At 47.0% G+C, this 26,500-nt stretch overlaps 1 protein-coding gene across 4 annotated transcripts in view; it reads right to left on the bottom strand.

The window, feature by feature from the left end:
• LOC112258223 (unconventional myosin-IXAa-like) overlaps nucleotides 1-26,500 on the bottom strand; it is a 322,882-nt gene that overhangs the window by 124,914 nt on the left and 171,468 nt on the right. For all 4 annotated transcript variants that reach the window (XM_042325783.1, XM_042325696.1, XM_042325721.1 and 1 more), the window contains exons 3-4: nucleotides 4,346-4,440; nucleotides 2,327-2,389 (exon numbers count right to left, since the gene is read on the bottom strand). In XM_042325783.1, coding sequence (XP_042181717.1) covers nucleotides 2,327-2,389; nucleotides 4,346-4,440 — 158 coding nt within the window. The remainder of the gene's footprint in view (nucleotides 1-2,326; nucleotides 2,390-4,345; nucleotides 4,441-26,500) is intronic.

Below are 26,500 nucleotides of genomic sequence, written 5' to 3'. Positions count from 1 at the left end.
CTCACTGTTCGTAGGAGTGATCCATTTTTGTGAACTAGGTAGTGTACCTAAAAAAAAACTGTCCAGTGAGTGAATTCGGAAAGTATTCAGACCCTTTGACATTTTCCACAGCCTTATTCCAAAATGGATTAAATAAAAAAAGAATCCTCATCAATCTACAATCAATACACCCTAATGAAGAAGAAAAAAAAAAAATTTTTTTTTGCAAATGTATTAATGATAAAAATTTGAAATATCACATTTACATAAGTATTCAGACCCTTTACTCAGTACTTTGTTGAAGTGCCTTTGGCAACGATTACAGCCTCGAGTCGTCATGGGTATGACTGGACAAGCTTGGCACACCTGTATTTGGGGAGTTTTTCCCATTCTTCTCTGCAGATCCTCTCAAGCTCTGTCAGGTTGGATGGGGAGCGTCGCTGCATAGCTATTTTCAGGTCTCTCTAGAGATATTCGATCGGGTTCAAGTTCGGGCTCTGGCTGGGCCACTCAAGGACATTCAGAGACTTGTCCCAAAGCCACTCCTGCGTCGCCTTGGCTGTGAGCTTAGGGTCGTTGTCCGATTGGAAGGTGAACCTTCAGTCCTGAGTGCTCTTCATCAAGGATCTCTCTGTACTCTGCTCCGTTCATCTTTCCCTCAATTCTGACTAGTCTCCCAGTCCCTGCCACTGAAAAACATCCCCAAAGGATGATGCTGTCACCAGCATGCTTCACCGTAGGAATGGTTCAGGTTTCCTCCAGATGTGACACTTGGTATTCAGGCCAAAGAGTTCAATCTTGGTTTCATAAGATATGAAAATCTTGTTTCTCGTGGTCTGAGAGTCCCTACGGTACCTTTTGACAAACTCCAAGCGGGCTGTCATGTGCCTTTTACAGAGGAGTGGCTTCCGTCTGGCCACTCTACCATAAAGGCCTGATTGGTGGAGTGCTGCAGAGATAGTTGTCCTTCTGGAAGATTCTCCCATCTGCACAGAGGAACTCCGGAGCTCTGTCAGAGTGACCATTGGGTTCTTGGTCACCTCCCTGACCAAGGCCCTTCTCACCCATTTGCTCAGTTTGGCCGGGCGGCCAGCTCTAGGAAGAGTCTTGGTGGTTCCAAACTCCTTCCATTTAAGAATGATGGAGACCACTGTGTTCTTGGATACTTCAATACTGCAGAAATGTTTTGGTACCCTTCCCCAGATCTGTGCCTCGACACAATCCTATCTCTGAGCTCTATGGACAATTCCTTCGACCTCATGGCTTGGTTTTTGCTCTGACATGCACTGTCAACTGTGGGACCTTATATAGACAGGTGTGTGCCTTTCCAAATCATGTCCAATCAATTGAATTTACCACAGGTGGACTCCAATCAAGTTGTATAAACATCTCAAGGATGATCAGTGGAAACAGGATGCACCTGAGCTCAATTTCGAGTCTCAGAGTAAAGGGTCTGAATACTTATGTAAATAAGGTATCAGGTTTTTTTTCATTATGGGGTATTGTGTGTAGATTGATAAGGATTTTTTTTATTTAATCCATTTTAGATGAAGGCTGTAACGTAACAAAATGTGGAATAAGTGAAGGGGTCTGAATACTTTCCAAATGCTCTGTATATTTATTGAATATTATATGAATCCTATAAATTAAAATGGCAGATTTGGGTGATTAGTTTTATTTCTCAGGGATCAAATAATACTTAAAACAAAATAATGTTTCTGGAATGCTTATCATATCTGTTTCTAACTCGGGAAACGATTTCAGAACCATCCGCGATAATAGGTCTCATGGCTGGTCATTTCCGAAGGAACTGTATTTTATTTTTTACCTTTATTTAACTAGGCAAGTCAGTTAAGAACAAATTCTTATTTTCAATGACGGACTAGGAACAGTGGGTTAAATGACTGTTCAGGGGCAGAACAACAGATTTGCACCTTGTCAGCTTGAGGATTTGAACTTGCAACCTTCCAGCTACTAGTCCAACGCTCTAACCACTAGGCTACCCTGCCGCCCCAGATGAAGGTATTTTATATATATCTCTTTATTTTTATTTAACTAGGCAAGTCAGTTCAGAACAAATTCTTATTTACAATAACGGCCTACCCCGGCCAAACCCAGACACCGCTGGGCCAATTGTGCGCCGGGCCCTATAGGACTCCCAATCACGTCCGGGTGAGATACAGCCTGGATTCGAAACAGGTACCGCAAATGACATGGAACGACACCAAAGCGACTTACAGTCATGCATGAATCATTTCTCTCTCCATATGGGTGGTCTCGAGAATCTAACCCACTATCCTGGCACTGCTCTACCAAGACAGAAAACAGTTTTCTAATTCTCCCTCACCTTTCATTGTGCTCCTGGTAGACCAGGCGTGACTTCTCCAGTAGGTACTTCTCCACATACGCTCTGTCAACACATGAATTACTTTAGACAAGAGACACTTTCTACAGAGTTTCGAACAGAGACACAGATGGAAACAGAGACACAGAGGGAAACAGAGACACAAAGGGAGAGAGAGACACAGAGGGAGAGAGAGACACATAGAGATAGACACAGAGGGAGAGAGAGAGACAGAGGGAGAGAGAGATACAGAGGGAGAGAGAGACACAGAGGGAGAGAGAGACACAGAGAGAGACACAGAGGGAGAGAGCGACACAGAGGGAAACAGAGACACAGAGGGAGAGAGAGATACAGAGGGAGAGAGAGACACAGAGGGAAACAGAGAGACAGAGGGAGAGAGAGACACAGAGGGAGAGAGAGACACATAGAGAGAGACACAGAGGGAGAGAGAGACACAGAGGGAAACAGAGACACAGAGGGAGAGAGAGATACAGAGGGAGAGAGAGACACATAGAGAGAGACACAGAGGGAGAGTGAGACACAGAGTGAGAGAGAGATACAGAGGGAAACAGAGACACAGAGGGAGAGAGAGACACAGAGGGAGAGAGAGACACATAGAGAGAGACACAGAGGGAGAGAGAGACACAGAGGGAAACAGAGACACAGAGGGAGAGAGAGACACAGAGGGAGAGAGAGACACAGAGAGAGACACAGAGGGAGAGAGAGATACAGAGGGAGAGACACATAGAGAGAGACACAGAGGGAGAGAGAGACAGAGGGAGAGAGAGACACAGAGGGAGAGAGACAGAGGGAAACAGAGACACAGAGGGAGAGAGAGACACAGAGGGAGAGACACATAGAGAGAGACACAGAGGGAGAGAGAGACACAGAGGGAGAGAGAGACACAGAGGGAGAGAGAGAGGGAGGGAGAGAGAGACAGAGGGGGAGAGAGACAGAGGGAAACAGAGATACAGAGGGATAGAGAGACACAGAGGGAGAGAGAGACACAGAGGGAGAGAGAGACACAGAGGGAGAGAGAGACACAGAGGGAGAGAGACAGAGGGAGAGAGAGACACAGAGGGAGAGAGAGACACAGAGGGAGAGAGAGACACAGAGGGAAACAGAGATACAGAGGGATAGAGAGACACAGAGGGAGAGAGAGACACAGAGGGAAACAGAGACACAGAGGGAGAGAGAGACACAGAGGGAGAGAGAGACACAGAGGGAGAGAGAGACACAGAGGGAGAGAGAGACACAGAGGGAGAGAGAGACACAGAGGGAGAGAGAGACACAGAGGGAAACAGGGATACAGAGGGATAGAGAGAGACAGAGGGAGAGAGAGACACAGAGGGAGAGAGAGATACAGAGGGAGAGAGAGACACAGAGGGAGAGGGAGAGATACAGAGGGAGAGAGAGACACAGAGGGAAACAGAGATACAGAGGGATAGAGAGAGACACAGAGGGAGAGAGAGAGACACAGAGGGAGAGAGAGACACAGAGGGAGAGAGAGACACAGAGGGAGAGAGAGACACAGAGGGAGAGAGAGACACAGAGGGAGAGAGAGACACAGAGGGAGAGAGAGACACAGAGGGAGAGAGAGACACAGAGGGAGAGAGAGACACAGAGGGAGAGAGAGAGACACAGAGAGAGACACAGAGAGAGAGAGAGACACAGAGGGAGAGAGAGACACAGAGAGAGAGAGAGACACAGAGGGATAGAGAGACACAGAGAGAGAGAGAGACACAGAGGGAGAGAGAGAGACACAGAGGGAGAGAGAGACACAGAGGGAGAGAGAGACACAGAGGGAAACAGAGATACAGAGGGAGAGACACAGAGGGAGAGAGAGACACAGAGAGAGAGACACAGAGGGAAACAGAGACACAGAGGGAAACAGAGACACAGAGGGAAACAGAGACACAGAGGGAGAGAGACAGAGGGAAAGACACACAGCAGAGAAACAGAGAGGAATGAAAGAGGAAGGGAGGTCCAGACGGATAAAGGAGGTGTAGCGGTCTCTCTCACCCTCGGACGGTGCCACTCTCCTGGTAGTTGACCTGGATGAACTTCCCAAAACGGCTGGAGTTGTCGTTGTGAGCCGTCTTGGCGTTCCCGAATGCCTGGAGAGAAGAGGAGATACATTTAGGTTGATTTAAAAATCGTTGTACACGTGAGTAAATACAATAATTTCAAAAGAAAGGTAAAAGGCTATCAAAAAAAGTAAATAAATGAATGAATTATTACAATTACAATGAATGCATAAAAACACACCACTGAGCTGTAACGTCATGACAAAGGTTGAACTAACAGAACCCTGATGAAGACCACTTCCTGTCAAAACATTGGTACATAAATGATTCCATCGGAGCCACTAGTGTACGGAGCCACTAGTGTACGGAGCCTCTAGTGTACGGAGCCACTAGTGTACGGAGCCACTAGTGTTCGGAGCCACTAGTGTACGGAGCCACTAGTGTACGGAGCCACTATTGTACGGAGCCACTATTGTACGGAGCCACTAGTGTACGGAGCCACTATTGTACGGAGCCACTAGTGTACGGAGCCACTAGTGTACGGAGCCACTATTGTTCGGAGCCACTAGTGTTCGGAGCCACTAGTGTACGGAGCCACTAGTGTTCGGAGCCACTAGTGTACGGAGCCACTAGTGTACGGAGCCACTATTGTACGGAGCCTCTAGTGTACGGAGCCACTAGTGTACGGAGCCACTAGTGTACGGAGCCACTAGTGTACGGAGCCACTATTGTACGGAGCGGAACACACAGAGGGAACACACAGAGGGAACACACAGAGGGAACACACACATCACAACTCTATATCTGGGGTCAGTACACACACACACACACACCTGGTTATCAATACAAACACCCAACCCCACTGCACAGTGTGAGAGCTCCTAACAGGTCCGTATTTCTGTTGGCCAGGTCTCAACAGTCAGGGAGTACAGGTCTCAGTCAGGGAGTACAGGTCTCAGTCAGGGAGTACAGGTCTCAGTCAGGGAGTACAGGTCTCAACAGTCAGGGAGTACAGGTCTCAGTCAGGGAGTACAGGTCTCAGTCAGGGAGTACAGGTCTCAGTCAGGGAGTACAGGTCTCAGAGTCAGGGAGTACAGGTCTCAGTCAGGGAGTACAGGTCTCAGTCAGGGAGTACAGGTCTCAGTCAGGGAGTACAGGTCTCAGTCAGGGAGTACAGGTCTCAACAGTCAGGGAGTACAGGTCTCAGTCAGGGAGTACAGGTCTCAGTCAGGGAGTACAGGTCTCAACAGTCAGGGAGTACAGGTCTCAGTCAGGGAGTACAGGTCTCAGTCAGGGAGTACAGGTCTCAGTCAGGGAGTACAGGTCTCAGTCAGGGAGTACAGGTCTCAGTCAGGGAGTACAGGTCTCAGTCAGGGAGTACAGGTCTCAGTCAGGGAGTACAGGTCTCAACAGTCAGGGAGTACAGGTCTCAGTCAGGGAGTACAGGTCTCAGAGTCAGGGAGTACAGGTCTCAGTCAGGGAGTACAGTACACTGAGTCAGGGAGTACAGTACACTGAGTCAGGGAGTACAGTACACAGAGTCAGGGAGTTCAGGTCTCAGTCAGGGAGTACAGGTCTCAGTCAGGGAGTACAGGTCTCAGAGCCAGGGAGTACAGGTCTCAGAGTCAGGGAGTACAGTACACTGAGTCAGGGAGTACAGGTCTCAGAGTCAGGGAGTACAGATCTCAGTCAGGGAGTACAGGTCTCAGAGTCAGGGAGTACAGTACACAGAGTCAGGGTGTACAGGTCTCAGAGTCAGGGAGTACAGTACACTGAGTCAGGGAGTACAGTACACCGAGTCAGGGAGTACAGTACACTGAGTCAGGGAGTACAGTACACAGAGTCAGGGAGTACAGGTCTCAGAGTCAGGGAGTACAGGTCTCAGTCAGGGAGTACAGTACACTGAGTCAGGGAGTACAGCACACTGAGTCAGGGAGTACAGTACACTGAGTCAGGGAGTACAGTACACTGAGTCAGGGAGTACAGGTCTCAGTCAGGGAGTACAGGTCTCAGAGTCAGGGAGTACAGGTCTCAGTCAGAGAGTACAGGTCTCAGTCAGGGAGTACAGGTCTCAGAGTCAGGGAGTACAGGTCTCAGAGTCAGGGAGTACAGTACACTGAGTCAGGGAGTACAGTACACTGAGTCAGGGAGTACAGTACACTGAGTCAGGGAGTACAGTACACTGAGTCAGGGAGTACAGTACACTGAGTCAGGGAGTACAATACACTGAGTCAGGGAGTACAGGTCTCAGAGTCAGGGAGTACAGTACACTGAGTCAGGGAGTACAGGTCTCAGAGTCAGGGAGTACAGGTCTCAGTCAGGGAGTACAGTACACTGAGTCAGGGAGTACAGTACACTGAGTCAGGGAGTACAGTACACAGAGTCAGGGAGTACAGGTCTCAGAGTCAGGGAGTACAGGTCTCAGAGTCAGGGAGTACAGGTCTCAGAGTCAGGGAGTACAGGTCTCAGTCAGAGAGTACAGGTCTCAGTCAGGGAGTACAGGTCTCAGAGTCAGGGAGTACAGTACACTGAGTCAGGGAGTACAGTACACAGAGTCAGGGAGTACAGTACACTGAGTCAGGGAGTACAGTACACTGAGTCAGGGAGCATAGTACATTGTACACAGAGTCAATCATCATTCACCACAGATCCTAATACCCATTATGTATGGCTCTGCTATCTGTTTTTCTAAAGGTAGGTTTTTGGGCTGAATAACCCAATCAAAATTGAATGTTGGAATATGCCAGGCCTACTGGGCCAAAATCAATTATGGCCTATTGTATAGATAATATAACAAAAATGAAGGACATTTTTAAGAGATCATATTTTTTGCTACAATGACACACTTAATTAGCTACCCACCTCGTTCCTTTCTTTTATCACATAGTGAGTACACCATCATGCTTTTGGGACACGTGTCTTTTCACAATCCACAATGATTATTTAGTTGTGGACACGACATCACTTCACTCCCTCTCTTGCTATTGGTCCTCATCTTTGTAAATCACCTTGTTTTAGCACCTGTGTGTTTTATCAGTTTCTTAATGAAAATATTTAGTGAACTCCATGACAGTAGATAAAGAAAGGGGCTATAGCAGCACACAGGTAGACTAGAAATGCATGCTGGGCCGGGCGTGTCCTGAGCTGGTGAAGTGAGAGCTTATGGGCTAGAAGGCCGACGCTCCAGCCTTCGGGAATCTCGCTCTGTGCTCCAGTCAAATTGGGAACGCTCCACTCCAGCTCCGCTCCACTCAGATACTCTGCTCCCTCCCTCCCACCCTCTCAGCTTCGCTCCCTCCCTCTCCCCCTCCCTCCCTCCCTCCCTCCCTCCCTCCCTCCCTCCCTCCCTCCCTCCCCCCCTCCCTCCCTCCCTCCCTCTCCCTCCTTCTCCCCCTCCCTCCCTCTCCCCCTCCCCCTCCCTCCCTCCCTCCCTCCCTCCCTCCCTCCCTCCCTCCCTCCCTTCCTCTCCCGCCCTCCCTCCCTTCCTCTCCCCAGTGCTGTAGATTATATAATGGTAATTTAGCAGGAGCATTCCAGGAGTACAGATTTCAATTGGCACTTTATGAGCTGGAACCTTGTACAGTCCTGCACTGGAGGCAACCAACCAACCAAGTAACCAAGCCAGTTTTATTCTGAACTGGCCCCTGAAACATAGCGAGGGAGAGACAGAGAGCGAGAGAGAGACAGCGAGCGAGAGATACATACAGAGAGACCGAGAGAGATACATACAGAGAGACAGAGAGAGACAAAGAGAGACATACAGAGAGACAGAGAGAGAGATACATACAGAGAGACAGAGAGAGACAGAGAGAGACAGAGATACATACAGAGAGACAGAGAGAGAGACAAAGAGGGAGACAGAGAGATGGAGACAGAGAGAGACAGAGAGAGAGACAGTGAGAGAGAGAGAGAGACAGAGAAAGAGACAGAGAGACGGAGACAGAGAGAGACAGAGAGAGCGAGAGAGAGAGCGAGAGAGACCGCGAGAGAGAGATACATACAGAGAGACAGAGAACGAGAGAGAGAGAGACAAAGAAAGACAGCGAGTGAGAGATACAGAGAAACAGAGAGAGAGAGAGAGAGCGAGAGAGACAGCAGGTGATTACACTCCAGTCAGCACAGACCCAGACAACAGTCCAGTACAACAACACCCAGCCACATAATAATACACCCAGCACACCCTAGACGTTCTGTCTGAGGACCAACTACCCAGCTACATAATAATATACCCAGCACACCCTAGACCATCTATCTGAGGACCAACTACCCAGCCACATAATAATATTCCCAGCAACCTAGACCTTCTATCTGAGGACCAACTACCCAGCCACGTAATAATATACCCAGCACACCCTAGACATTCTATCTGAGGACCAACTACCCAGCCACGTAATAATATACCCAGCACACCCTAGACCTTCTATCTGAGGACCAACTACCCAGCCACATAATAATACACCCAGCACACCCTAGACCTTCTGTCTGAGGACCAACTAGGGTCACCCAGCCACATAATAATACCCCCATAACACCCTAGACCTTCTATCTGAGGACCAACTACCCAGCCACATAATAATATACCCAGCACACCCTAGACCTTCTGTCTGAGGACCAACTAAGGTCACCCAGGCACATAATAATACCCCCATAACACCCTAGACCTTCTATCTGAGGACCAACTACCCAGCTACATAATAATATACCCAGCAGACCCTAGACCTTCTATCTGAGGACCAACTACCCAGCTACATAATAATATACCCAGCACACCCTAGACTTTCTATCTGAGGACCAACTACCCAGCCACATAATAATACCCCCAGCCACATAATAATATCCCCAGCGCACCCTAGACCTTCTATCTGAGGACCAACTACCCAGCTACATAATAATATACCCAGCACACCCTAGACCTTCTATCTGAGGACCAACTACCCAGCCACGTAATAATATACCCAGCACACCCTAGACCTTCTATCTGAGGACCAACTACCCAGCCACATAGTAATACACCCAGCCATATAATAATATACCCAGCACACCCTAGACCATCTATCTGAGGACCAACTACCCAGCCATATAATAATATACCCAGCACACCCTAGACCTTCTGTCTGAGGACCAACTACCCAGCTACATAATAACATACCCATCACACCCTAGACCATCTATCTGAGGACCAACTACCCAGCTACATAATAATATACCCAATCACACCCTAGACTTTCTGTCTGAGGACCAACTAGGTTCACCCACCCAGCACACCCTAGACCATCTATCTGAGGACCAACTACCCAGCTACATAATAATATACCCAGCACACCCTAGACCTTCTGTCTGAGGACCAACTAGGTTCACCCACCCAGCACACCCTGGACCTTCTATCTGAGGACCAACTACCCAGCTACATAATAATATACCCAGCACACCCTAGACCTTCTATCTGAGGACCAACTACCCAGCTACATAATAATATACCCAGCACACCCTGGACCTTCTATCTGATGACCAACTACCCAGCTACATAATAATATACCCAGCACACCCTAGACCTTCTATCTGAGGACCAACTACCCAGCCTCATAATAATATACCCAGCCACATAATAATATACCCAGCACACCCTAGACTTTCTATCTGAGGACCAACTACCCAGCTACATAATAATATACCCAGCACACCCTAGACCTTCTATCTGAGGACCAACTACCCAGCTACATAATAATATACCCAGCACACCCTAGACTTTCTATCTGAGGACCAACTACCCAGCTACATAATAATATACCCAGCACACCCTAGACCTTCTATCTGAGGACCAACTACCCAGCCACATAATAATATACCCAGCACACCCTAAACCTTCTATATGAGGACCAACTAGGTTCACCCACCCAGCACACCCTGGACCTTCTATCTGAGGACCAACTACCCAGCTACATAATAATATACCCAGCACACCCTAGACCTTCTATCTGAGGACCAACTACCCAGCCACATAATAATATACCTAGCACACCCTAAACCTTCTATCTGAGGACCAACTAGGTTCACCCACCCAGCACACCCTAGACCTTCTGTCTGAGGACCAACTAGGTTCACCCAGCCACATAATAATACACACAGGCACAAACCACCTGAGAACACAGCAGGTAAGGGTGGCAGCACTGAAGGGAGTGATTGATCTACTTTCCCAACGCACAAGTGGTTATCTCCATCCTGCTACCACGAAAAGACTACCATACAGCAGGTAAACGCAGAGTGACTGTGCCTCAAAACCAAATGTTTACCTAGCCCATCACTCCACCCTGGACTTGAACAGCCTCTATGACCAGGTCCACCTCCACAAGGCAGCAGTGCCCACCTTTGCCCGGAATCTAAAGGACATCGCTCTCAAACACAACCCCAACACTTCACACAGGAGCAACAGATCAATAGACACCCCGCCCAGACCAGCAAGACACTCTCCCAGACCTGCAGGAGCCCCCCGGACCTACACATAGAGGACCCACGCCGAGAGGACCTACATCCAGACCACAACACCACCAGTCACATCCACACCCCAAACAATCAACCCCCCAAGTCAACCAATCCCACACCCCAATTAGGCCCCCTCAAATCAGATCTTTGCCCCTCCTGCCCACCCCATGCACCCCACAAAGAGGGCCTCAACATGGAAGTCACACATACGCCCAGGCAGTGAGCGGGCAAACAGGCCCAACCCCCACTCTTACACTAGCCCAAGCCAATGGCATGTACCAGATGCTCAGCAGGCTCTAATCACACTTACTGGTCTGAGGCCAAACCACACGACCAACAACATTGGACACTGAATGGAACACAAAGCCTTGAATATCTCATCCTGGAATATCCAAGGCCTGAGGTCATCTGCCTTTGGCCTAAAGAGCAGGTACCTGGACTTCATCAAATAAATCAGAAATACAGACATTGTCATCCTACAAGAAACCTGGTATAGAGGAGACAGACCCACTGGTTGCCCTCTAGGTTACAGAGAGCTGGTAGTCCCATCCACCAAACTACCAGGTGTGAAACAGGGAAGGGACTCAGGGGGTATGCTAACTTGGTATAGAGCAGACCTAACTCACTCCATTAAATTATTCAAAACAGGAACAGTTTACATCTGGCTAGAAATTAATTCAGAAATGACCTTAACAGAGAAAAATATTCTCATGTGTGCTACCTATATCCCCCCCAATAGAATCCCCATACATTAACGATGAGAGCTTCATTAAATAGTACCCACAAAACACCAGTCTCAACGTCAATAGTGAAGAGGCAACTCTGGGATGCTGGCCTTCTAGGCAGAGTTGCAAAGAAAAAGCCACATCTCAGACTGGCCAATACAAAAAGAAGATTAAGATGGGCAAAAGAACACAGACACTGTTAACATAACTGCAAAGGGGTTTTCTAATGACCAATTAGCCTTTTAAAATGATACACTTGGATTAGCTAACACAACGTGCCATTGGAACACAGGAGTGATGGTTGCTGATAATGGGCCTCTGTACGCCTATGTAGATATTCCATTAAAAATCAGCTACAACAGTCATTTACAACATTAACAATGTCTACACTGTATTTCTAAACAATTTAATGTTATTTTAAGTTTTTCTTTCAAAAACAAGGATATTTCTAAATGACCCCAAATATCTGAACGGTAGTGTATATAGTCAATGGTAGGCTTCGAGGGGACTCCTTTGGTAGGTACACCTATAGCTCATCTCTTGGCAGTAGTACTGTAGAATACTTTATCACTGACCTCAACCCAGAGTCTCTTAGAGCGTTCACAGTCAGCCCAATGACACCCCTATCAGATCACAGCAAAATAACACTCTACTTGAACAGAGCTATGGTCAACCATGAGGCATCAAAGCCAAAGGAACTGAAAAATATTAAGAAATACTTAAGGAAAGTAATGTGGAAATCTACCAAAAAACAATTAGGCAACAACAAATGCAATGGTTTGATGAAGAATGCGAAAACCTAAGAAAGAAATGGAGAAACCTATCCAACCAAAAACATAGAGACCCAGAAAACCTGAGTCTACGCCTTCACTATGGTGAATCACTAAAACAATACAGAAATACACTACGGAAAAAGAAGGAACAGCACGTCAGAAATCAGCTCAATGTAATTGAAGAATCCATAGAATCTAACCACTTCTGGGACAATTGGAAAACACTAAACAAACAACAACACAAATAGTTATCCAAAAATGGGATAAACCACTTCTCCAATCTTTTTGGCTCTATAACAAAGAACAAACATATTAGATCATATTAGAGACACATATTTCCCTCAGATTACACAGATCCACAAAGAATTCGATAACCAATCCAATTTTGATAAACTCCCAAATCTACTGGGTGAAATACCACAGTGTGCCGTCACAGCAGAAAAGGGCCACCAGTGAAGAACAAACACCATTGTAAATACAACCTATATTTACATTTATTTATTTTCCCATTTGTACTTTAACTATTTGCACATCACTACAACACATAATATGGCATTTGAAATGTCATTAAACTTTGTGAACTTTTTTGAGTATAATGTTTACTGTTCATTTTATGCGCCCAATTTTTCAGTTTTTGATTTGTTAAAAAAGTTTGAAATATCCAATAAATGTCGTTCCACTTCATGATTGTGTCCCACTTGTTGTTGATTCTTCACAAAAAAATACAGTTTTATATCTTTATGTTTGAAGCCTGAAATGTGGCAAAAGGTCGCAAAGTTCAAGGGGGCCGAATACTTTCGCAAGGCGCTGTATATATATATATATATATATATATATATATATATATATATATATATATATATATATGTGTGCATGTACACTGAGTAATACCAAACATTAAGGACACCTGCTCTTTCCATGAAAGGCAAAGTGGGATACCTGGTCAGTTGTACAACTGAATGCCTTCACTGAAATGTGTCTTCCACATTTAACTCAACCCCTCTGAATCAGAGAGGTGTGGGGGGGGGGGCTGCCTTAATTGATATCCACGTCTTACGGCGCCAGGGGACCAGTGGGTTAACTGCCTTGTTCAGGGGAACAGTGGGTTAACTGCCTTGTTCAGGGGAACAGTGGGTTAACTGCCTTGTTCAGGGGAACAGTGGGTTAACTGCCTTGTTCAGGGGAACAGTGGGTTAACTGCCATGTTCAGGGGAACAGTGGGTTAACTGCCTTGTTCAGGGGAACAGTGGGTTAACTGCCTTGTTCAGGGGAACAGTGGGTTAACTGCTTTTGCCTTGGGAACAGTGGGTCAGGGGAACAGTGGGTTAACTGCCTTGTTCAGGGGAACAGTGGGTTAACTGCCTTGTTCCAGTGGGTTAACTGTTTGCAGGGGAACAGTGGGTTAACTGCTTTGTTCAGGGGAACAGTGGGTTAACTGCTTTGTTCAGGGAACAGTGGGTTAACTGCTTTGTTCAGGGAACAGAACAACAGTGGGTTATTTTTCACCTTGGGTTAACAGCTTTGTTCAGGGAACAGTGGGTTAACTGCTTTGCTCAGCAAACTGCCTTGTTCGGGAACAGTTTAACTGCTTTGCCCAAACAGTGGGTTAACTGCTTTGTTCAAACAGTGGGTAACCTTTGTTCCAGTGGGTTAACTGCTTTGTTCAGGGAACAGTGGGTTAACTGCTTTGTTCAGGGGAACAGTGGGTTAACCACTTCAGGGGAACAGTGGGTTAACTGCCTTGTTCAAACAGTGGGTTAACTGCTTTGCTCAGGGGAACAGTGGGTTAACCACTCAGGGGAACAGTGGGTTAACTGCCTTGCTTAAACAGTGGGTTAACTGCTTTGCCAGGGAACAGTGGGTTAACCACAGGGGAACAGTGGGTTAACTGCCTTGTTCAAACAGTGTGTTACTGCTTTGTTCAGGGGAACAGTGGGTTAACCTGCCAGTGTAACCACTTTGTTCAGGATTAACTGCTTTGCCAGGGGAACAGTGGGTTAACCACTAGGGAACAGTACCTGCCTCAGTAACCACTAGGATACCTGCCTTGCTAAACAGTGGGTTAACTGCTTTGCCTCTAACCAGTGGATACCTGCCTCTAACCACTAGGATACCTGCCTCTAACCACTTGTTCAGGATACTGCCTTGCTCAAACAGTGGGTTAACTGCCTTGTTCAGGGGAACAGTGGGTTAACTGCTTTGTTCAGGGGAACAGTGGGTTAACTGCTTTGCTCAGGGGAACAGTGGGTTAACTGCTTTGCTCAGGGGCAGAACAACTGATTTTTACCTTGTCAGCTCGGGGGATTCGATCCAGCAAACTTTCGATTCCTGGCCCAACGCTCTAACCACTAGGATACCTGCCTCTAACCACTAGGATACCTGCCTCTAACCACTAGGATACCTGCCTCTAACCACTAGGATACCTGCCTCTAACCACTAGGATACCTGCCTCTAACCACTAGGATACCTGCCTCTAACCACTAGGATACCTGCCTCTAACCACTAGGATACCTGCCTCTAACCACTAGGATACCTGCCTCTAACCACTAGGATACCTGCCTCTAACCACTAGGATACCTGCCTCTAACCACTAGGATACCTGCCTCTAACCACTAGGATACCTGCCTCTAACCACTAGGATACCTGCCTCTAACCACTAGGATACCTGCCTCTAACCACTAGGATACCTGCCTCTAACCACTAGGATACCTGCCTCTAACCACTAGGATACCTGCCTCTAACCACTAGGATACCTGCCGCATAACAGACTGACCAGGTGAATCCAGGTGAAAGCTATGATCCCTTATTGATGTCACTTGTTACATCCATTTCAATCAGTGTAGATGAATGGGAGGAGACAGGTTAAAGAAGGATTTATAAGCCATGAGACAATTGAGACATGGATTGTGTATGTGTGCCATTCAGAGGGTGAATGGGCAAGACAAAAGATTGAAGTTCCTTTGAACTGGGTAGTAGGTGCCAGGCGCACCGGTTTCTGTCAAGAACTGCAACGCTGCTGGGTTTTTCACGGTCAAAAGTGTCCCGTGTGTATCAAGAATGATCCACCACTCAAAGGTCATCCAGCCAACTTGACACAACTATGGGAAGCATTGGAGTCAACATGGGCCAGTAGCCCTATGGAACTGTTTCAACACATGGTAGAGTCCATGGCCCCGACGAATTGTGGCTGTTCTGAGGGCTAATGTTTTGTACACTCAGCGTACATGTGTCTGTGTAACGGCAGTGCCCTACTAGCCAGCACTACATTAGCTCAGTCATTGAAGCCCCGAGGGCTGTTCCACGCTGTCACTTGGTGTTAGCCTGTTAGCATGACCGCCGCTGCAGAAAGAGCACAATTTCACACCCTCTGAGCGCACTGCGGTGGCTCTGCTGTAAAGGGTGTCGGTGAGTAGTGTCGAGGGGACAGGGAGAGCAGGGTTGATTCTGACTCGCTAATTAGCCTGTCCATTACTAGACTGCGGCTAATGCTAGTGCACCTTCAGTGCCTAACTGCGGCTAACGTCAAGCCCTGTCCTGGCTAGAATCATTTGCTAGATAGGTGCTATTGGTTCCAACTCATTCTCCCCATACCTTTATTTTATTTAACCAGGCAAGTCTGTTAAGAACACATTCTTATTTTCAATGATGGCCTAGGAACAGTGGGTTAACTGCCTGTTCAGGGGCAGAACGACAGATTTGTACCTTGTCAGCTCGGGGGTTTTGAACTCACAACCTTCCGGTTATTAGTCCAATGCCCTAACCACTAGGCTACGCTGCCACCTCTACACTCTAACCACTAGGCTACCTGCCGCCCCTACACTCTAACCACTAGGCTACGCTGCCACCTCTACACTCTAACCACTAGGCTACCTACGCTGCCACCTCTACACTCTAACCACTAGGCTACCTGCCACCTCTACACTCTAACCACTAGGCTACCTGCCGCCCTACACTCTAACCACTAGGCTACCTGCCGCCTCTACACTCTAACCACTAGGCTACGCTGCCACCTCTACACTCTAACCACTAGGCTACCTGCCGCCCCTACACTCTAACCACTAGGCTACGCTGCTCTTCTTCTCCTAGCCTCGTTTCCACATCGAACGTCCTTGGAAAACAGTGACAGGTGACCTACCGGCTTGACAAATGCCGCCAATGCACCATAACCACCCATTCATAACACCCACTGTTTGAATGAAGCTACAAGTCCCTAAAATGATCGATGTTGGCTGCCTCCACATGTAAGCCTGCCAGTTTGTTGAGCCTGATAGTTTTTGCCTCTGTGGGTATCCAGGTCAAAGCTGGGGGCCTGCTGGGGGATTGGGAGTGACTCACGCCCCTCAAGCTGAGAGGTGAAAACCCCTGTGGTTCAGAGTCCTAACCACCCTCTGCCACTCTACCTCACAGGAAAACACTCTAACTGTAAACAGGAAGCCACTCTAACTGTAGACAGGAAGCCACTCTGACTGTAGACAGGAAACCACTGACTGTAGACAGGAAGCCACTCTACCTCACAGGAAAATATTCAGACTGTAGACATAAAAACAGTCAGACTGTAAACAGGAAGCCACTCTAACTGTAGACAGGAAGCCACTGACTGTAGACAGGAAGCCACTCTACCTCACAGGAAAACACTCAGACTGTAGACAGGAAGCCACTCTGACTGTAGACAGGAAGCCACTCTGACTGTAGACAGGAAGCCACTCTGACTGTAGAGCTTAGAAAACCCTGCCGAAACAGTTTTACAACCTGCACCAGATGTTCAGTGTGTTTTGAAGGGGTCAGTTTGCGCAAGGCAAGGAGCAGAATCGCTAATCTTGATCACATTAATAAGAGTATCTATTTTTATTCTTATTATTTCGGTGATTCTGCGCAGTTCGACTGCAGTGTAGTCGATATCAAACAAACACACACACATTCAGACACAATATGAGGAAAACATGTTTTCAATAAAACTACTGTGTTGATTTACTTTATAATGCATCATAGATACGTATGGTTATGTAGACTCCATCCCCTTGGGTGGAAGTGCATTGTATAAAGCCAGAGAAACATATTACTCATGTCTAACTTTGAACAAACCAGTGGAGGGAACACACCCACGAGAAGTACTGTTAGGCTCTAACGCGCTCACACTACACACACACACACACACACACACACACACACACACACACACACACACACACACACACACACACACACACACACACACACACACACACACACACACACACACACACACACACACACACACACGTGGCAAACATTATGAACATTTTCTGCCTCATTAGCGTTGTGGTATGTGTGTGCTCGTCCGCAAGTGCATGTCTGTCCCAGTGTCTACATGTCTGTCCCAGTGTCAGAGTGCCTACATGTCCCATCTCTAACACCACATTACATTTAAAAAAAAAATGTTTGATGACATCAGCTAATACACACACATATGCAACGGAACACGCACACACGCACTCACTCACTCACTCACACAGCCTTATTTGAGAGAGAGAGAGAGAGAGAGAGAGCGGGTGTGAAAGAACTAGAAAAAAATGTGAAGCCAAAGTTGTTAGAGGTTAGTCTGACTTGGGAGTTCTTCAAATCAAAGCCTTCCAGGTTCAAAGTCATTAGTCTGAACTGTGCTACAATTAAACAGACCAGAAGGCTTATTTAAACATAAATGAACTTACAAACTTATATAACTTAACTTATATAACTTATAAACTTACAAGCCCTTAACCAACAATGCTTTATGAAGTTAAGAAATGCATTCTGGCAATCTGTCTGGCCCTGCGGCCTTGTGAATGTTGAGCTGTTTAAAGGTCTTACTCACATCGGCTACAGAGAGCGTGATCACACAGTCATCCTGATCAGCTGGTGCTCTCATGCATGTTTCAGTGTTACTTGCCTCGAAGCGAGCATAGAAGTAATTTAGCTCGTATGGTAGGCTCGTGTCACTGGGCAGCTCGTGGCTGTGCTTCCCTTTGTACAGTGGTTCCTCCTATAAAAGTTGTGTTATACTGCAGCACGCCTTGCGGGCTCCTGCAGCATTCTATAGCACGTTATTTAATTGTCAGCCATTTTCACCATTAAAGCAAGTTAGTGCTAGTTTGACCACCAGAGCGCAGCTTTGAGAAGCACTTGATAGTCTTCAATATTGGCATTACTAGAGATGTTATTTTTTGTTGTAAGAACATAGTATATGGGATTGATTAAGAAATGTAGCTTAATTAATTTGATTAATATTATGGTGTTTCTATTCCAAGAAAAACAAAAAATGAAACCCTCAGGGTTTCCGTTAGGATGGAATGGAAAATATGGCTAAGGGGCATTTTCACACCCTAATTGTAGTCTAACCAATACCCAAACGGAGATTCAGTGAAAATAAAAATCTCAATCCCAGAACAACAGCAAAGGACCTTGTGAAGATGCTGGAGGAAACAGGTACAAAAGTGTCTATATCCACAGTAAAACGAGTCCAATATCGACATAACCTGAAAGGCCTCTCAGCAAGGAAGAAGCCACTGCTCGAAAACCGCCATAAAAAAAGCCAGACTATTGTTTGCAACTGCACAAGGGGACAAAGATCGTACTTTTTGGAGAAATGTCCTCTGGTCTGATGGAACAAAAATAGAACTGTTTGACCATAACGACCATCCATATGTTTGGAGGATAAAGGGGGAGGCTTGCAAGCCGAAGAACCCCATCCCAACCGTGAAGCACATGGTGGCAGCATCATGTTGTGGGGGTGACTTGCTGCAGGAGGGATTGCAGCACTTCACAAAATAGATGTCATCATGAGGATGGAAAAATATGTGGATATATTGCAGCAACATCTCAAGACATCAGTCAGGAAGTTAAAGCTTGGTCGCAAATGGGTCTTTCAAATGGACAATGACCCCAAGCACACTTCCAAATTTGTGGCAAAATGGCTTAAGGACAACAAAGTCATGGTAATGGAGTAGCAATCACAAAGCCCTGACCTAAATCCTATATAAGATTTGTGGTCAGAACTGACAAAGCATGCGCGAGCAAGGAGGTCTACAAACCTGACTCAGTTACACCAGCTCTGTCAGGAGGAATGGGCCAAAATTTACCCAACTTATTGTGGGAAGCTTGTGGAAGGCTAGCCGAAATGTTTGACCCAAGTTAAACAATTTCAAGGCAATGCTACCAAATACTAATTGAGTGTATGTAAACTTCTGACCCACTGGGAATGTGATGAAAGAAATAACAGCTGAAATAAATAATTCTCTCTACTATTATTCTGACATTTCACATTAAATATCAGGAATTGTGGGAACTGAGTTTAAATATATTTGGCTAAGGTGTATATACACTTCCGACTTCAACTGTATATCCAATATACACTGCTCCAAAAAATAAAGGGAACACTAAAATAACACATCCTAGATCTGAATGAATGAAATATTCTTATTAAATACTTTTTTTCATTACATAGTTGAATGTGCTGACAACAAAATCACACAAAAATTATCAATGGAAATCAAATTAATCAACCCATGGAGGTCTGGATTTGGAGTCACACTCAAAATTAAAGTGGAAAGCCACACTACTAAAGCATCCGCCAACTCCTGGACAGGCTGTGGTGCAACGTGGCGTTGGTGGATGGAGCGAGACATGATGTCCCAGATGTGCTCAATTGGATTCAGGTCTGGGGAACGGGCGGGCCAGTCCATAGCATCAATGCCTTCCTCTTGCAGGAACTGCTGACACACTCCAGCCACATGAGGTCTAGCATTGTCTTTTGCATTAGGAGGAACCCAGGGCCAACCACACCAACATATGGTCTCACAAGGGGTCTGAGGATCTCATCTCGGTACCTAATTGCAGTCAGGCTACCTCTGGCGACCACATGGAGGGCTGTGCGGCCCCCCAAAGAAATGCCACCCCACACCATGACTGACCCACCGCCAAACCGGTCATGCTGGAGGATGTTGCAGGTAGCAGAACGTTCTCCACGGCATCTCCAGACTGTCCCATGTGCTCAGTGTGAACCTGCTTTCATCTGTGAAGAGCACAGGGCACCAGTGGCGCATTTGCCAATCTTGGTGTTCTCTGGCAAATGCCAAACGTCCTGCACAGTGTTGGGCTGTAAGCACAACCCCCACCTGTGGACGTCAGGCCCTCATACCACCCTCATGGAGTCTGTTTCTGACCGTTTGAGCAGACACATGCACATTTGTGGCTTGCTGGAGGTCATTTTGCAGGGCTCTGGCAGTGCTCCTCCTGCTCCTCCTTGCACAAAGGCGGAGGTAGCGGTCCTGCTGCTGGGTTGTTGCTCTCCTACGGCCTCCTCCACGTCTCCTGATGTACTGGCCTGTCTTCTGGTAGCGCCTCCATGCTCTGGACACTACGCTGACAGACACAGCAAACCTTCTTGCCAAATCTCGCATTGATGTACCATCCTGGATGAGCTGCACTACCTGAGCCACTTGTGTGGGTTGTAGACTCCGTCTCATGCTACCACTAGGGTGAAAGCACCGCCAGCATTCAAAAGTGACAAAAAAAATCAGCCAGGAAGCATAGGAACTGAGAAGTGGTCTGTGGTCCCCACCTGCAGAACCACTCCTTTATTGGGGGTGTCTTGCTAAATGCCTATAATTTCCACCTGTTGTCTATTCCATTTGCACAACAGCATGTGAAATGGATTGTCAATCAGTTGTAACGGTTTTCTTGACTTGAAGGAGAGGCGGACCAAAGCGCAGCGTGGTTATTTTGATTAATGTTTAATAAAGCACTTCACATGAACAGACTAACAAAAACAAGAAACGTGACAACCCAAAACAGCCCTATCTGGTGCAAAACACAGAGACAGGAACAATCACCCACACACACACAGTGAAACCCAGGCTACCTAAGTATGATTCTCAATCAGAGACAACTAATGACACCTGCCTCTGATTGAGAACCATACTGGGCCGAAACATAGAAATACCCAAATCATAGAAAAACAAACATAGACTGCCCACCCCAACTCACGCCCTGACCATACTAAATAATGACAAAACAAAGGAAATAAAGGTCAGAACGTGACATCAGTGTTGCTTCCTAAGTGGACAGTTTGATTTCACAGAAGTGTGATTGACTTGGAGTTACATTGTGTTGTTTAAGTGTTCCCTTTATTTTTTTAAGTAGTGTATATTGTCATGCAAGAAAGATTGTTTGCAGAATTCACAACCTGCTACGCTTGTGAAAAACAGAGTTAATAATATATCTAACGGCAGCCATCTCCTTCAGCGCCATTATTACCTATTCAGAATCTTTACAATCTTTCAGTGGATACCTTTAACTACCAACTGTTTTACAATCTTTCAGTGGATACCTTTAACTACCAACTGTTTTACAATCTTTCAGTGGATACCTTTAACTACCAACTGTTTTACAATCTTTCAGTGGATACCTCTAACTACCAACTGTTTTACAATCTTTCAGTGGATACCTTTAACTACCAACTGTTTTACAATCTTTCAGTGGATACCTCTAACTACCAACCGTTTTACAATCTTTCAGTTTATAACTACCTACCAACTGTTTGAGAATATTTCAGTGGATACCTCTAACTACCATCTAAACCACATGTGGCTTTCTTTCAGGAGAATGACATCACATTCCTTTGGTAGCAGGTGCAGGTCTTCTCCAGATGGTAGGTTTGGGAGTGTGTGTGTGTGTTTGTTTTGGCTACATTGCCCTACCAGTGTTTCCTGTTCGGGCGCAGAAGATCACACAGCGCTAGTTCTCACACACACACACATACGAGCAGGTGCTTTTCTGGAGTTTTGCCCTGTGGCGGCATGCTGTAACATTCAAAAGAATTGATGACTGACAAGGGCGTGTGTGTGGATGCGTTCTGACGTGTGCTTGCGTTACACACATTCAGGTGCACAGAATTAATTGCCTGGGTGGTAGAGACTAAGAGATGTAAAACACTGAATAGGGCCAGTGTTGTCTCCTGGTGGGGTGAAGGAGCACTGTGACATGTCTACTCCTCTCCTCCCCTGAAAGAAGGACTTTGAAGGACTGGGATGAGCCCTGCACTCCTCTAATGGGGAAGAGAACTAACTGACAAGAACAATAAGTAGAGGTCACCCTGAGGCCTCCTCATAGAAAAGATAGGCTGTAGTATAATATAAATAATATGGTTTATATAGCAGGGCAGAAAAACTCCTTAGTTACATCTGACAGTCACAACGCGCACGTACACACAGCCACTGTGTTAATCAGCTCTGTGAGTGTAACCCATGAGTTCACCTGCCCACAAATGTGGGGCTGTCTCTCTGTGCCCTCTCAGCCACGGCTTCCACACACACACGTAGTAACAAGCGTTTAGCACCACTGGGTAGTCACTAGCGGTTAGCATCACGGGGTAGTCACTAGCGGTTAGCATCACGGGGTAGTCACTAGCGGTTAGCATCACGGGGTAGTCACTGGCGGTTAGCATCACGGGGTAGTCACTGGCGGTTAGCATCACGGGGTAGTCACTAGCGGTTAGCATCACGGGGTAGTCACTAGCGTTTGGCATCACGGGGTAGTCACTACCGTTTAGCATCACGTGGTAGTCACTGGCGGTTAGCATCATGGGGCAGTCACTAGAGGTTAGCATCACGGGGTAGTCACTAGCGGTTAGCATCACAGGGTAGTCACTAGCGTTTAGCTCACAGGGTAGTCATTAGCATTTAGCATCACAGGGTAGTCACTAGCGGTTAGCATCACGGGGTAGTCACTGGCGGTTAGCATCACGGGATAGTCACAAGCGGTTAGCATCACGGGGTAGTCACTGGGAGTTAGCATCACGGGATAGTCACTAGCGGTTAGCATCACCAGGTAGTCACTAGCGGTTAGCATCACCGGGTAGTCACTGGTGCTTTACGAGAGGACAGCAATAGAGTGAAGCACTTCACGATGACTCTATCGGATATGGCCGAGCCATAGCTATTGACCCAGGGGGCTCTCTATGGTCAGGGCGTGACACTGGACTGATGACACGATCTTCAGGGCGAGTGCGGGGAGCCGGCACAGGACGTACCAGGCTGGGGAGGAGCACTGGAGACCTGGTGCGGGGAGCCGGCACAGTACGTACCGGGCTGGGAAGGCGCACTGGAGGCCTGGTGCGTGGAGCCGGCACAGGTTGCACCGGTCTGATGACACGCTCTTCAGGGCAAATGCACTGCAGAACATCTCTCATAACCAACATCTCTCTCCGATCTCCCTCCTCCAATTGCTCCATCAACTCCCAGACGGTCTCTGGCTCTCTCCTCGGCTCAGCCGCTTGTGTTCCCCCCAAAAAAAATCTTGGGCTGTTTGTGGCTGTGGGCCCCGGTGTCGTCTTCTATACCCCTTGGCGACTACCGCCAAGGAAGGGTCTCGCATCCACCCAGTATTTCCTCCCATGTCCAACTCTCCTCTACCTCCTCACGCTGCTTGGTCCTGTAGTGGTGGGATATTCTGCCACGTCCGTCAAATAAATGAATGGATCAAGGCGCAGCGTGAGTAGAGTTCCACATATTTATTACAGTGAAACTTCAAAACAACAAAGAATATCTTATATGCATATCTTATACAACTACAAATACCTAGGTGTCTGGTTAAATTGTTATCTCTCCGTCCAGACTCACATTAAGCATCTCCAATCCAAAATTAAATCTAGAATCAGCTTCCTATTTCGCAACAAAGCATCCTTCACTCATGCTGCCAAACATACCCTCGTAAAACTGGGGGCTAGAGCTGATTTCAAGGTTTTACTGCTAACCTACAAGGCATTACATGGGCTTGCTCCTACCTATCTTTCCGATTTGGTCCTGCCGTACATTCCTACACGTACACTACGGTCACAAGACACAGCTGGAGGCAGGGCTTTCTCCTATAGAGCTCCATTTTTATGGAATGGTCTGCCTATCCATGTGAGACGCAGACTTGGTCTCGACCTTTAAGTCTTTATTGAAGACTCATCTCTTCAGTAGGTCCTATGATTGAGTGTAGTCTGGCCCAGGGGTGTAAAGGTGAACGGAAAGGCACTGGAGCGACGAACCGCCCTTGCTGTCTCTGCCTGGCCAGTTCCCCTCTCTCCACTAGGATTCTCTGCCTCTAACCCTTTTACGGGGGCTGAGTCACTGGCTTACTGGTGCTCTTCCATGCCGTCCCTAGGAGGGGTGCGTCACTTGAGTGGGTTGAGTCACTGACGTGATCTTCCTGTTCGGGTTGGCGCCCCCCTCGGGTTCATGCCATGGGGGAGGTTTTCGTGGGCTATACTCAGCCTCGTCTCAGGGTAGTAGGTTGGTGGTTGAAGATATCCCTCTAGTGGTGTGGGGGCTGTGCCTTGGCAAAGTGGGTGGGGTTATATCCTGCCTGTTTGGCCCTGTCTGGGGGTATCATCGGACAGGGCCACAGTGTCTCCCGACCCCTCCTGTCTCAGCCTCCAGTATTTATGCTGCAGTAGTTTATGTGTCGGGGGGCTAGGGTCAGTTTGTTATATCTGGAGTACTTCTCATGTCTTATCCAGTGTCCTGTGTGAATTTAAGTATGCTCCCTCTAATTCTCTTTCTCTCTTTTTCTCTCTCTCGGAGGACCTGAGCCCTAGGACCATGCCTTGGGAATACCTGGCCTGATGACTCCTTGCTGTCCCCAGTCCACCTGGTCAGGCTGCTGCTCCAGTTTCAACTGTTCTGCCTTTGGCTATGGAACGATGACCTGTTCACTAGACGTGCTACCTTGTCCCAGACCTGCTGTTTAGACTCTCTCTCTCCCGCACCTGCTGTCTCTAACTATGAATGATCAGCTATGAAAAGCTAACTGAGATTTACTCCTAAGGTGATGAACTGTTCCATCCACTACATCCATTGTGATTATTATTATCTGACCCTGCTGGTCATCTATGAACGTTTGAACATCTTGGCCATGTTCTGTTATAATCACCACTCGGCACAGCCAGAAGAGGACCGGCCATCCCTCAGAGCCTGCTTCCTCTCTAGGTTTTTTCCTAGGTTCTGGCCTTTCTAGGGAGTTTTTCCTAGCCACGGTGCTTCTACATCTGCATTGCTTGCTATTTGGGGTTTTAGGCTGGGTTTCTGTACAGCACTTTGTGACATCGGCTGATGTAAGAAGGGCTTTATAAATACATTGGACTGATTGATTGATTGAATACTTTCTGAAGGCTCTGTATGATGGTCTTTTATCTTTAATTAGATTTTTTTTATTTAACCTTTATTTAACTTGGCAAGTCAGTTAAGAACAAATTCTTATTTACAATGAAGGCCTACCAAGGCCAAACCCGGACGACGCTGGGACAATTGTGCCCCGGCCCTATGGGACTCCCAATCACGGCCCGGTTGTGATACAGCCTGGAAACTAACCAGGGTCTGTAGTGACGCCTATATCAGTGAGACGGAGTGCCTTAGACCGCTGCGTCACTTGGAAGCATAGAAAACCATAACACAATCACACTTGGTACTTAGGCTTTGTGTATCCTCCAAGGCTTTGTGTATCCTCCAAGGCTTTGTGTATCCTCCAAGGCTTTGTGTATCCTCCAAGGCTTTGTGTATCCTCAAGGCTTTGTGTATCCTCCAAGGCTTTGTGTATCCTCCAAGGCTTTGTGTATCCTCCAAGGCTTTGTGTATCCTCCAAGGCTTTGTGTATCCTCCAAGGCTTTGTGTATCCTCCAAGGCTTTGTGTATCCTCCAAAACATGGGGCGTGTGCCACAATTCTGTCAGAGAAAATAGTGGCCTTCGCCCCGTCATTGGAACAAGTTCTCCTATTAGCTCATCTTTGATGTGCAAAACCGCACCCAAAGAGCAACATGGTATAGCAGAGGTATGGATAGCCTGGGGGTAACTTCACATAGCAGAGGTATGGATAGCCTGGTGGTAACTTCACATAGCAGAGGTATGGATAGCCTGTTGGTAACTTCACATAGCAGAGGTATGGATAGCCTGTTGGTAACTTCACATAGTAGAGGTATGGATAGCCTGTTGGTAACTTCACATAGCAGAGGTATGGATAGCCTGTTGGTAACTTCACATAGCAGAGGTATGGATAGCCTGTTGGTAACTTCACATAGCAGAGGTATGGATAGCCTGTTGGTAACTTCACATAGCAGAGGTATGGATAGCCTGTTGGTAACTTCACATAGTAGAGGTATGGATAGCCTGGGGGTAACT

The sequence above is a fragment of the Oncorhynchus tshawytscha genome, linkage group LG01 (assembly GCF_018296145.1).
Source record: "Oncorhynchus tshawytscha isolate Ot180627B linkage group LG01, Otsh_v2.0, whole genome shotgun sequence".
NCBI lineage: Eukaryota > Metazoa > Chordata > Actinopteri > Salmoniformes > Salmonidae > Oncorhynchus > Oncorhynchus tshawytscha.
Note: the sequence above shows the minus strand (reverse complement) of the source record. Positions and strands in the feature narration are given on the sequence as shown.